This window comes from Aptenodytes patagonicus, chromosome 11 (assembly GCF_965638725.1).
Source record: "Aptenodytes patagonicus chromosome 11, bAptPat1.pri.cur, whole genome shotgun sequence".
In the NCBI taxonomy this organism is placed as follows: Eukaryota; Metazoa; Chordata; class Aves; order Sphenisciformes; family Spheniscidae; genus Aptenodytes; species Aptenodytes patagonicus.
The window spans coordinates 14,986,902-15,001,013 of record NC_134959.1 but is presented as its reverse complement, the minus strand read 5'-3'; the positions used below and the strand labels follow the sequence as shown (position 1 = coordinate 15,001,013).

At 37.8% G+C, this 14,112-nt stretch overlaps 1 protein-coding gene and 1 long non-coding RNA gene across 3 annotated transcripts in view; one reads left to right on the top strand and one right to left on the bottom strand.

The window, feature by feature from the left end:
• LOC143165662 (uncharacterized) overlaps nt 1-14,112 on the top strand; it is a 40,168-nt gene that overhangs the window by 10,912 nt on the left and 15,144 nt on the right. Inside the window, exons 3-4 of one of the 2 annotated variants that reach the window (XR_012996288.1) lie at nt 5,470-5,580; nt 10,995-12,209. This is a non-coding gene — a long non-coding RNA (uncharacterized LOC143165662). Of the gene's footprint in view, nt 1-5,469; nt 5,581-10,994; nt 12,210-14,112 lie in introns of those variants that run through there. The other variant, XR_012996289.1, reaches the window with a different exon arrangement.
• The window catches only part of GPT2 (glutamic--pyruvic transaminase 2), a 28,067-nt gene that overhangs the window by 9,426 nt on the left and 4,529 nt on the right, over nt 1-14,112 (bottom strand). The window contains exons 2-4 of the mRNA XM_076349236.1: nt 7,098-7,187; nt 5,493-5,601; nt 1,890-2,023 (exon numbers count right to left, since the gene is read on the bottom strand). Of these exons, the coding sequence (XP_076205351.1) occupies nt 1,890-2,023; nt 5,493-5,601; nt 7,098-7,187 (333 nt within the window). The remainder of the gene's footprint in view (nt 1-1,889; nt 2,024-5,492; nt 5,602-7,097; nt 7,188-14,112) is intronic.

Sequence of the window (14,112 nt, the reverse complement as noted above, 5' to 3'; positions counted from 1 at the left end):
ATCAAAGGGCATTTATTTATTTCAAGTTAAGTTACTGGCTGAGTGAGGATGGTCTAAGCTTAATGGAATTCCTCTGCATGTCATGGCTTCTAAAGCTTCATGTCTGATCAACTGCAAAATTTAGGAACAACATTCTGAGCACAATACTAGAGGGGAGGTTGGAAACAGGAATATCAAGATCATGATTTTTCTACTGTGCCCAGTTGTAAGCAAAGAAGCCTCAGCTAGTTGCTGCTTGTTGCCTTGCACTCATTTTATCTCACTAAACACAAGACGCCAGTAAATAAAACCAGAAATTAGAACTGGGGCCTCTGGAGGTTCCCCTTTGGAACAGAGAGCTGGTTTAGATTAGGAGCAACTGTGGCCAGGTGGGAACAAAGCTAGAGACTCACATTATGGTTTCATTTTCAAGTAATAGACCAAAAGTCTGCATGTCTTGGGATGGAAATCTAATGTATCATATGTAGTTTATGCCCAGAAGATACAGACAGAAATGTAATGCTTGTGTTAAGGTCAGTCCAGAGGATTTACCTGTGCCCAATGGCTGTGTGTCTGCGTGTGCCTATGTGTCTGCGTGTGTCTATGTGTAGGCTTTTTACATGTGAATTAAATAAAAGAGTGCATTTGGTGCAGGAAGTGGAGGAATTTCTTGCCTTTATAATCAAGGGAGAACTCCGAAGTACAGATGCAATCAAAGCAGGCATCCTTATCAACAAGTAATTGATAGTGTAAAACCAAAAATATCTCTTCAGATATAACAGCAGTATCCTTTAAGTTTCTCGTTGGTTCTAGAACAAAATCTGCCTTTCTGTGCCTCTCATCACATACTAACTCAGCTGCTAAGCTAATGATTTATAATCAGCATAATTTTGTACCCACCACTAGTTTAAAAATACCAAGCATCCAAAATGTATAATCAGGACCAAATGCAAATTTAAAAACTCTTTAACACCCTCTGTCCCCCAAGTTATGAAACAACAGTTGTTTTATCCTTGGAAGTGCCAAATAATGAGACTCATTGTACTGCTGACTTTTCATCACTGGTGAAATCAAATAAGCATGGTACAGATTTGATATGCTACGCTGCCATTCCTGACAAGCTGCCAGTGTAACGCTTGGCATCATAAACTCTGGAAAGCCAATTTACTAAAGACATCTGGAGAACTGTTTGTGTCAGAACATTGTCATTCTGAATTCTGCCACTAGATGTCATTTTAAAAAAAACTTTTACAAAGAAGCTATAAAAGGCTGCCTTAATAAAAGCAAAGAACTGCTGGTTGTTGTAGTATCAGTAAATGTGTCTGTGTAAAGGAAAAATCTAATAGAGACAGTTATTCCTGTCTTAACTGAGGACCATCTTTGAACCTTGGTTGAAGCCAAAACCTGAAGTTTTTCCCAAACGACCTGGCTACTGAAATAGATCTTTGGGATTTTCATTGGCATTAGTCTGCACTAGCAGAGAGTTTACTAGGAAGAAGAGCTGCTGGGACTTCTCACCTCCGAGGTCATTCCCTCTTCTCTCTGCCACTGATTCACACCCTCTAATTTTCAGTGCTTATGTATCTTAACCACTGAGGACACCATTATTTAGTCTGAATGGTATGAATCTCCTAAATTTATATTTAGGCACCTATGTAGTTTATACTACCTTTACAAAAGGTACAAGTTAATGTATATTAAGAGACTCTGTCTCCGTGCGCCTGTTTCTTAGCTGGCATCTTAACATAATTGGGTGTATTGGATATCCACTTAATGTGACTTCAGTATCTGTTAGGTCAAACTCACAGGAGTTTGTGAAACCAGATGTTCAACAGAGTTCTGTATTTCCAAAGGTAACTGATAAATTATAGTTTATACCAAGAAGAAAGAGGTTTAGTTTTAACACTTACAGCAATACCATCACTTGCCCCAGTGGTAAGATATATGTTATCTGGATCTGCAGGAACCCCTCCATCCCTTCTTTCAATATATGAAGCAACATCTTCACGGATGCAATTTATACCTTGACTGGCACTGTAAGATCCTGTGAAAAATAGAGAATGAGATGAGAATTGAGTACAATGAACATCAGATTTTCTGTTTGCTAGCAAAACTCCTGAGCTAGTATTGTATGAAGTAGTTTGTATATGTGAGGGCTTTGGATCCCCAGGATTGGTTTTTTTTTCCAAGGAGTAGGAAAGGGAGTTGGTTTGTTCATAGAGCAAAAGAATTCATTTGGAATTAGACAAATATAACAAGTATCACTAAAATACAAAAATAATATACTGGATTGGTAAAAAGTAGGATTTAAAGGCTACTTTGCAAACTGGGACAGCAATCCCATCTTTACTATCTCCCAGTTGCTTGCTTTATATTGAAAACCACTTCAGAATGTCAACCAACACCTATTTAAGTAATGGGAACAAGGAACAGAGGTAGCATGTGCAACAGAAAGGAAAAAAACTTCCTCAAATCCATGACAAAAATAAGATTTCTATTTGCAATATGAAAATAATATAACACCATTTTCTCCCACAGTCTGAAACCCAAAAAATCCTAAACTGCTTCTCTCTCCCCCCACAGCATCTCCCACAACTGCTTTGCAGTTACTTGTAGCAGAAACACCTAGGATCACCCCAATCTATAAGCCTCGTGCAGTTTACAGAGCACAACTAATAATCTTAAATAAAGTAAGAAGTTAGATGTCTGTGTGCATCACTGCTGAGCATGTGCAACAAATAAAGAGTAAAAATAAGCCTAAGCCAAGGTGAGGAATGGATTCAAGCTATGAAGCCTAAGACTGATAGACAATGAAGTGACAAGTGTACATCTGATTTAGAACACTGTCATGAAGCTGCAGAATCTTCTTTGCTTGTTGGGTGGAGTGGAATAATTGTGCCTGACTTAACTCTCATCACTCAGTTATATGCTAGTAGTCTGCCTGATAATACTTCTGGGAAAGCATAATTTATAAAGACAAAGAACCTTTGCAAGTACTGCACAATTGCATGGGACAAAATGGTAATTCAGGGCACAAAGTTCCCTGATGTCCTAAGCGTTTACTTTTACAGGACTAAAAGTTATATTGGGTCTATAAATGGGTCTTGGACCACAGCTAGGAAGCTGCTGTTAAAGTAGGAGAACAAACCTAAGCTATCGTTCTGTCTGGTGCTCCATTGAGGGCTGAGTCCCGTGACTCAGTGAGGATATACAGAAGACCTGAATTCAGTTTTCAGGTCTTCTACACTTAATTGTATTCAACTGATAGCTCTGACTAGAACCCACCTGTTTGCACTGTGGGATGCAACTAAATAAACCCAACCCAAAAAGCTGCATGTGCATATATTAGATATTTTTCTATATAGGAGTGGGGTAAATTTCTCAACTGCCTGGAAAGATATGACAGTTATCCCACATGCAAAGTAAGTGATGTCAAAGGAGTCCCAGAGTATTTGAACACAATGGAAGTTCAGCACATATCTGAGCCTTCATACATGGTCTGGGAGTAGCAAAACTCAATACTATGAGTAGGGTTTTGCCAAATGAACGTTCATTGGAAATGAGGTTATTCTAGTTCATATCCAGAGGTCAAGACATTCATATCAACTTTGCAATTAATACATTTAAATAGGCCAGTATAGATGTGGGTACAACACTTCAAATAGCTTGACCATATGTAGTGAAGCCACTTCTGTGTTGGACTGACAAATTTTTTGAAAATAAGGTTTTATTAGAACACAACACAGCACTTAAAGCTACATGGAGGGATCAGGTTTTGACCTTTGCTTTTTCCCAAGAAAGCCAATTTCTTCTTCTCAGCCATGAAGAGAACAGCAGTAAGTTGTCAGACTACTGATAGGAGTAACTTCCCTTCAGCCGCACATCCACTGAAATTAAAGGGTGTATTCAGAATGATCACCTTATTTGAATATTGCAAGTTTCCGGCCTACTTCCTACTTTGTGTCTACTGAGCTAACGCAAATTACTTGAAATATGTAATCTTCTGCTGAAAAGGGGATTTTGTACAGAGTCAACATATTTCTGAAATACCACGCAAGGCTGAACTCCTTTCATTTCAATCCAGCATGGGGCCAAGACCCAGCATTCTGAGAGCTCTTACCATGTCCCTGAATTTGAAAATCACTACAAAGAAAGATTGAGGCAAAATTCAAATGTATCCCCCGTAACTCTTACGTGACAACTAGTACTACATGGAATAATTGTTCTAAAGTAAGCCAGGAAAGGAATTCATGGAGCTGGAGGAACTTCTCAGTTTTGATAAATGTATTTTTAATGTTCTACATATAGAAACAAAACCAATGCAAAAAAGGTGAAGATAAAATGCATTCTGTATTAGGCTGCGTTGTTAGGAATAGTCCAAGGCTGAAATACTGCTAACGTAACAACTATGTAGGTTTTGTTTATTTTATTAAGTTTCACAGCACCTACTCTCAAAATACGTCAGTGCAAATAGGCACTGCAATCACAAAGATTAAGAAATATGCCAATTACTCTAATACGTACTCTGAAATGTCGCTGTTAGCCTACCTGAAAGAAGGTAATTAAGTGTGCCAGATTCTTTGCCGTACCCAGCAGCTGCAACACTATCTGCAGAGTAGAAATTCTAGTGGCATTTCCCAGGTACAAGTAGGCAGTACAGTTGCTAGATGATAAAGAATTTGTCTCTTCCATTTCCTCTCTACTGAATATGCAAAGTTTGTACTTATTTATGTGTATATTACGTGTATACTCTTGCAGGAACAGTGGTTAAAGAACAGAGTTCTTTAGTTCTTTGAAGGGTTATTTTACCTTGGAGAAATAGGGCTTTGACATCTTCAGTTAAAACTATCTTGGCTAAGTAAAAAGCTACCACCTTTCAGCTGTGTAGCTTTCCCTTTGCAGAGCATTATGACCTTGGTACCTGAATTTCTGATACCCCAGTTCATATCCTGACAAACATACTTGGACTGATGGCTCAAAATTAAGATACAGGACTGTGAACTGGATCAGCTGAGATGGACATATATTGTTTGTTGATACCATCATTACAGGGACAATAGACTCCTTGGCAGAGAAACATCTAGAGATGATAAAATTGTAAACAGCCCCACCTAGGCTTAGCAGGAGACATAGCTGTCAGAGCCCAGGATTAACAGATGTCATAAGAACAGTAACAAAGCTTCACTAGTACTCTCTGCCACTTACTTTCTAATACAAAAAAGCTCAGCATTCTGTTTAGGGTTATGCCCAGATGTTATTGTGGTGAGGGCTCCATAACTGTATAATCCTCATCTTGTCCTCTTCTGTGACAAGTCTCATCAAAAATTTGCACTATCAGTCACTGCTTATCAGTAGGCCACACCGTGAACTCTCCCCCTATCATTTTGCCCTAGGCCATCTCCCATCTGACTTGTAATCATATAAAACACGATTAAGAAATTTCAGCACTGCAGATATTGAAACTACCTTTGTTGATTCTAATACCAACAGGAGCAACTGAAACAGACGCTTACCTAAGCTGTTTCCTCCACAACCCTGCAAGATCCGTCTGGCTCGCTTTTTGGCATCTTCTGGAAAACTTGGGCTGTCCAACAGGTTCGGGTATGTACACAGTGCCACTACCTAGAGTTCCAAGAAAATGTAAATTGGCCACTTCTCAATGGTTATTTTAAGTTGGTAATATTACTATTAACTTTCCTTGGAAATGAAGATCACAAATACTAGCTAATTTAAAACAAAGATTTATTGATGAAGAGTTTGCAGTTGGTTTTTTAAGGGTAGTGCTTACAGAAGTGAAGAAATCTTATCGGGTTCCAAGTTCTGCTGATAAAAACAGTTACAGAATTATTAACCATTTGTATTACGGACCATGAAGATTGGAGTCCAGGTGAGCTATGCATAGTGCAAACACAATAAAACTCAGTTAATTATTCATATGTTATCTCTAAACAGCTCTATCCTCCACTCTTTGTGTATTACTAGCCCACTTTATTGACAAGAAATCAGGAGTTTAAATATGGAGCAGAACTGAGAAATATGATCAAATTTTGAAGTCCCAGTTGCATGTTCTAATAATCCTTCCCAAAAATAACTTATAGTTATTACTAATTTGAATTTGTGGGAAATTTTTAATTAAAAAAGAAGTGGTGATATAGAACATAGTAAAAGTAGAAACATGACCTAGCAGAATTAAGTTTATGAAGGAATGTAAGACACAAAGAATCTAGAGGTCTTGCTTGAGATCAGCTTAATTTGTTCCAGTCTCTCTCTCATTTTTTACGCTTACATGGTGTACTATGGATAGGCTGTTGTCATCCTGTGGGACAATGACTAAAGAATTAATCCATGTGAGCACACAGTCATGGGGAGAAAGGATTTTCCATTTACCCAGTATTTTCTTTAATAACATTGGATCTGAATAATTTGTAAGAAGCTCTGGTCTTCCTATTTTGCTGACAGTTTGCTGTATAGCTCAATTTTATAACCTCATCACCTGGACCCCCAGTTTGATACGGCTTCAGTTTGCTCTGAATTTACATTATTATAGACTGAGGATTTTACATGTGTGTGTAAGGGATGCTCAGTAAATAGCATAACACTAGTTTTAAACCTTGCTTGTGTTTTAGGAATAATGTACAAATGTGGATTCTGTTGTAGTCTTTCCTAAAAGTTAACCTACCAATTAGCTTGCCCAGAGGTAAAATGTGCAAAATCAGCAACAGTACAACTAGTTGCACCCAACTGCGTGCAGATCTTAAAGTATACTGTCAGATGAAGAAGGCCATTTGCTTTTTTCTTTGAAGACAACCACTTTCTTTTTTGAAGTGCATTATTGATAATGAATGTGCTGACTGATAACGTAGGAGAAGTGGCAGGAGAAAGTATGGATGGAGAATGATCTGAAAAGTAAGGAAAGCTACTGTGTTGAAAGAGGACACTCAGCAAGCAAGGTATAGGACTTCATCTCAGAAATCAAAATTTGTAATTCTTTATGAAAGAACTATTTTAAGTCTAAATGCATTGAGGGAATCATTTATTCTAATACACAGATCAGACATTTTAAGGCATTCTTGGTAATCTAATAAAAAATAAAGAATAATATTTTATAATATTCTTACCTGACGGAGGAAGGTGATTGGCCTCTGTCCCATTGCATGTGCATCTCCAATGTTGGCTTTAATTACTTCAGTAAAAGGTTTTTTGATTCCCTAAAAAGAGATAATTCACAATGTATTGTTAGGGCTGAAGTAGATGATAAAGAATTCCTCTTTTTTGGTATCTGTCATATGGTTGTAACTAAACAGTGCCTAATCTCGGAACAGAGTGTTTAATGTAAAGCTTAATGCATTTCTTATACAACACTGCCAGTATATCTTAAATGCTTTATAGAAATGATGCTGACTGTGACACGTTTTTAAATGATAGGCTGGCTTTTTTTTTCTGCTAGCTGCAAGTAAGAGATTGACTTGCCTGGAAACTACACAATGAAGTAGGAAAGATGACAAAGCGGCATTTTGAATTGTCAGTATTAGAGCAACTTGTTTGATACATCTTAGGGAGGGATGGATCAGTCAAGAAGCTAAAAAGATTTGAGGACATTTGAGAAATCCACCAACAAAAGAAACCTCAAGACCTTTAGTACTTTTTAGAGTAAAAAGAGTAAAGATACTGCTTGCGTATTTATTTTCTATTTAGATTAAATATTCATTGTGTGATGATCCCACTTTTCCATATACAGATGTTTTACGAAGTATATCATAGTGAGGCTTTATATGATAAACAGCAGAAGTGCTAAATAATCACCATGAATATTTAAAAGCTTCCTAATCTCTGAAATCTGAACAGACAGACATTTTTCCTGTGAGGAACTGAATACATCATGAGAACAGAGGGAAAACAGTTGATGAATGTTGATTAGCAATCACAGCTCTTTAAAAAGCAAAATAAAATAAGGGAAAAAAAGGCAAGGAACTGACTGGTAGAAAAAAACACCATTGATTTAAATAAAAAAGATTAACTGAAAGTAAAGACCAACATTACAAGAAGAATAAATGAGGTAGGCAAAAACAAATTTATAGCTTTTATAATGTATATTTAAGTATGAGAGATAGTAGGGAGGCCTTCTAACAGTGACAGAATTTTCATGTGGACTAATGAACTGCAAAATTAGACTGATTAGTTTTCTGTACAAAATTACATGTAATAACCTGCTCTGGCTGTGGACTGAACTCACAAAGCCTCTTCCTGGCCCATGTATTTACAGCAAGTTATTGGCTTTGGATACAGAATATGTGGCTAGCAAGTCTTAACTAATTTTTGCTTTTCTACCATGGATTATGTGTTGGACTTCAATGACAGACCGGAACCCAGATGTGCAAAGATAACAATGACCAAAATATTAGTAGTCACCAGGGATACAAATTCCCAGGTATGCCAAGATTTGGAGGTTTACAGCTGCATAATATGGCTGAGAGGATATGTGATAATGTGATTCAAATCCCCACTACAGATCCATATACAGTCCATCATATAACTGATAGCATTTACGTTTTTCTTTTGAAATTAAATAGGTAGTTAGAAATGGCATTAAAACAAGACAATTGGACTTATGTGATCCTGACTCAAAAGGGTCATTTTATATGGCCTTAAATTTAGCAGGAATTGAAAAAAACATTCACTTAAAATAATAGAAAGTGACACACTGACTCCATCAAGTCATTTATGTTTGCTGATCTAAGTGAGTGCCTAAGTAAGAGTTGTATTTCAACCTTAAATAAAGAATTAGGAATAGAGATGCCAGATAAAGATTACAGGTATCTGAGGGTGTAGTTTAGCAATTTATAAGAAATGCAAACAGCTAGAATTAGGTTCTCATCAAGCTATCTGGGGTCCACTGATAGCACAACATCGTTTCATTCTAATTTACAAATAAGCAGGAAAAGAAAGATACATGTAGAAGGAGAACAAATTCAGTTTGTGTGAAATTAAGAAAAATTCCCACAGATTTTGGTTGCATTTGGTCCTTGTTACAGCAAACTGAATCAATCTCACTAGATTTGCACAGTAATACAAATTTGTTAAAGAATAAGGGATGCCTTAAGTTAGGCAGTCTGAAAAAACATAGCAGTTCTCAGCAATAAGATGAAACAGAAACACCCCGTTTTACCAGATTAAAAACAGAACAAACAAAACAATATGTTAGACAAATTAGATGTTTTTTGCACACAAATACTATTGTGATCTGCAATAAAAAATAGTTGCTGCTTTGGTTAGTGAAATGCTGAAAAGTACACTGCATTTCATAACGTACCTTTGGAGTTTTTATAGGGGTACAGCCTTTACAACAAAGGTAACAGACCTTTTTGGTGTGTGTGTCAGGTTTATTGTAAATAATGTTGTAGCTTATTAGCATTGATACCATCCAGATCTCTGCTAGTGCCAAACTCCGTGTTTACGCCATCACTGCCTTTGGGCATCAACTGCAAGTATATAATCATCACCTACTCCATAAACCCCACACTGCCTTTGCTACTACAATGATTGATCTGGAGAAAATAGCAAAACATACATAACAGTTATCTCACTGTAAAATCCTGGAAGAGAAGGAACAATTAGGTTTTCTGTGTTGTACACACTGTTCCCACATACCTGCTTAAAGGCCCGTGGTCCTCTTGACTAACCCGTGTATCTTGGTCTCAGCTACAAAAGCTGTTGCCCTTTTTGTCTTTCAAAAGAGAGATGCTTTTAAATAACTGGGGCCTTTGCCTTCTCTGACAATGAGTTAATATCAGCAGTTGTTTAGAACTGTCTTCACGAGATTCACTATATCCCCTCCTAGTGAAATCTAGAAAAAAATTGTTATGACTACTTAGGTTTTTTCTCACCTTTTTCTATTACTTGATTTTCAGTCTTTCTATGGAAAGAAGGAATATCAGAAGTTGTTCAGATTTAGTTTTGATTCCTCCATAACAAAAAGTCCCATCTTACCATTTCAGAAAGAAGGAACAGGAAACAGTAACAGGCAAGAACAAGTGTCAAATGCTAATGAGTCAAAGTTTCAAAGCAAGAATATCAGAAGCTGGCATCAAGGAAAGTCTAGACAGTGCCTATGACTGCAGATGAGTTCAAGGCAGAATTCTACTTAAATCCTTAAGACAGAGTGGCATTAGTCACTGGTTCCTTGTGTCAAGGTTTCTCCTATGGTGATGGCACTGGTGTGCATGGGTATCCAAGGGAAGATTAATGTCAAATACTTTTTGGCAGGTCTATGAAAAGATCTGTATGAAAGGAGGAAGTGTGAATGTGATGTTGATAACCTCAACATCAGGTTGTAGAACAGCAGGAAAAGTGCTGCAACAGGACATAGTTTGTTAGAGCAAGATTTATTTCACTGCAGAAGGCTAAACAGTCTTTGACCATGTTGGCAGCATGCCTGTGCTGAGACAATTTAAGTCCCTGGCAAGCCAAGGAACATACAGCGGGAGCAGAAACTAGCCCATTGGAATTGTTTTGCTTTCTTCTAGTGATACAGAGCTGCCCCCCACCCCACTTCTCTCTCTCTCATAGTCTCTCCCCCGCCCGGTATGGGCAGGCTTTCAAGGTGTGTTCTAGAGGCAGTCTGACTGGATTGTAACTGGCCTCTGCCAGCAGGCAGAGATTTGGAAAAGTGAAGCTTGCAGAACAGGAGCTCTAATAACAAACTCCCAAGCAGTAAGTACCAGATTGATACTCATGTCTACTGAAGAGGGTATGAACCACATCAAAGAGGAAACCCAATCCCCATCCCTACAAAACAACCACTGCTACAGCATTCTGCCTTTGGTGGCACCTCACACTGTCCTAACAATATGATTCATCTTCATCTTGGGAACAAAGCCAATCTTCTGCCATTCTTTTGAAATTGTTAGCAAAGGGACTAATTGTAGTAGCCATTTTTAAAGCTGAAGAAGCCATCTTGCACTTTCAAATTCAGATGTAAAGCAGAAAATATAAATGTGTTCTTTTTTTTTTTTCAGTTGCTGTCTTCTTGATAATGAAAGGATTTTAACGGAATAAAGGAATCTTCCCAGATTTGGAATAAGCTCTTTGGAAATTAGTTCCTTCAGCAGTTACTTCTGTCACTCTCCTCTTCTCAGAGGAAATGCAGTCTTTTAAGAGACCAGATGAAAAGCCTCTGAAACCTGAAGCAGGTCAGACAGGATTATTCTAACAATTCTATTGGTGTTCTAAGTATCAAACAAAGTTGGGAGAAGGGATTTTCGTATGTGAACCACAATTCATTGGTGCAGAGTCAATACAAATCTTTATGTTGTTAACCACGTTTGGAGAAGCTTCCTCTTCCCCTAGACATCCCCACAGCCTCAAGAAACCCAGCAGGCAAGGAGTACAATATGAAATGATGAGCTGTCTCTCAAGGAGAGAGTCGCCATGCAAGAAGTGTTGGGAGAATTATTCGATCAAAGAAACTGTATGATGCCAGAACATACACTATCCCAAAGAACTAACATGAAGGAATGCACTGCCAGGAGTTGGTTTGTCTCTTAGGAGTTTTAGTATGCCTGGAGGTTCCCTTAACAATGGTGCCATCTAAGAATGCTGGCAAAATGCAAAATAACATTGTGCCCAGAAAGAGTAAAGAAGGGTGCAAACTGTTCTAAAGCTGTCTTTGCTAAAGTCTTCAGCAAATTTCAAAGGAAAACCCTCAGTCTGTAGAGAGGCTTGTGTGATTTAGCTTTGGTAATGGCGATAGGAAAGAGTTGAAAAGGGTTCCCTTGAGGAGGCCATGAAAATGTGAGGTGCTTTTAATCCCAGAAGAGTAACGTGGTATTTCATCTATTTCTGAATTTCAGAATTTGTCCACTCTTGGCTGCTCCTCATTGTTTCATTTTCATTGCCATTGTTTTGTACCTCCTCTTGATGGTTATCAGGCAATAACATCACACTATGAAAATATTGTGCTATTTCCTTAGCACAAGCCGAGTCTGGTTTTGCTGTGACTTGCACAAACAAGCTGTATAATAAGAGAGCTGGCAAAACCAAACATTTCAGCATAGTTGGGATCTACGCTGTAGTAGCCAAACTGCTTGCTTGCTTCCCCTCCCCCCAAAGGGCCAAGAAAGCACTACCCAGAGGCCCTTAACTAATAGTGACTTGAAGGCCTAAATTAGCATGCCAATCTTTTTATTAAAACAGCTCACAGCAGAAAAATAAACCTGACCTGTTACCACAGAGTAAGGCTTTGAGTTTGTGTTATGGATGTGTAATTCAAGCTGACATGAACTGTTGTTGGAAGGAAGGAGAAGGTGAATTCTGGATTTTGACTTGAAATGGCAGTGATGGCTTGCATGCCCCCTAATGTCAGATGAGAAAATCGGTGGGGCTGATCATTAATTGCTAGATCTGATTCAGGGATTACAGAACAGGAGTTGTCCTCAAGTGACTTTTGCCCTATACATTGTTCAAAGTGCATTTGCATTCAGAAATTTTGCCTATATGAATAAAGTCCTAGATTTTAATGTGACTGTAAATGACAGAATTAAAATAATGCTCTTTAGAAGGATATTAGACATTAGGACCCTCTTAACTTGAAGACCTATTGGAAAAGGGCTATTTTGGAATAGATTTTGCTACTGTATTCAATAAGAAAAGATCAAACAACTGGATCTTGTGGACTGTGTGCTTCTGAACATAGGATTTTGGTAATCGTACTCTTAAATCTGGTTTTCTTTCATCTTCATGTGCAGTAGTTTTTGCCCTGTTAAAAACCATGGGTTTTACTACAGATTCGCTTCCATATGCAACATGTACAGGCAACTGAGGAACAACAGTTCTGTCTTAATGAGGTCAAATGCTCTTGCCTGGAAGATACTTTCTTAGTGTGCACACAGTCACGTATTCAAAGCAGAAAATTATAGGATGGTAATTTAAGCTTAACATCTTTCATTACTGGGTGTACCAGTCAATCTTGTATCTTTTTCTTGGCATGTCAAACTATATTTCTGCATGTCATTGTCTAAACTGTGTTTTATCTTTCCACAACTCCCAGGGACACAGTCAACTCACATTTACAATTAAGTCTGGATTCTAAGTCAGAATTTCTTCTATTCAATTTGAAAGCCTGAAGAATTAGTAAAAGAAAAAGAAAAGCTCTACAGTCTTTTAACCAAAATACTTTAGCAAAAGCCGCCTGAGATTCTAGCTACATAAGTAATAGGGATTTTGATAGTTTTATTATCTGAACAGAAATGTAGGCAGTGAACCAGTGACATGAAGAATAAACATGCAACAGGAACCTATTTGCAATAGTTATGCAAATGAAAAACATGGGCACAGGAGATGAGTGTACAACTCTTTTACTGTAAAAGTCAGTCAGACTACAGTGGCTGTTGAGAAAAAAAATGGGCTTCAATGTGTAGAGACTGTGTATTGCCATTAAAGGCACGTAGTTCCAGACCCAGTGATGGAATATGCTAACCACCTGTGCTCATCTGAAGGAACTTGCTACATGCTACCAATGTATCTCAGCATACCATCCCTCTACCTCTTTCTGCCCTACAATTCTATTTCAGCAACTTGAAAGTTTTGAACAGGGACCTAATGTTGTGTGACTTACACTAAGCCAGGCACATTTTCCAATGTTACATGAGTTGACTTGTGGATCCTAAAATGCTGTTTAATATGCACATGCTTTGCAAGTGTGTGTAAGCCAACTTAACCTGACATAGAACTTGACATTATGTAAAACCTAAGCAGGAAATGGGGAAAAAAGGAGAGTGTAAGTGGAGAGACATGTCAGAGTAACAGACATGAAGGGACTTCCCATAACAAGATCAGTTAAAATTAGCATGAATGCAAAGTAGCATCAGGTATGTGTGCTGTCTATGTAAAGATAAAGCTAGCTTGTTATTACTGATTAAGTAAAGAGAAGGGCTCTGTCCAGAGATTACATTATTCTTGTATTGAATTCACGTTCAGGCTAAAATTTCTAGTCTGAAATGTAATTACAGTCAATACTTGATACGGTGGCCATCTGTTAGCAAGTCTAAAAAAAAGGGGATAGAAAAAGGATTTTATTTGTTTGAGTTCTATTGAGAGTATAATAATTTATTAAAATATGCCTGTACTCTAGCTTGC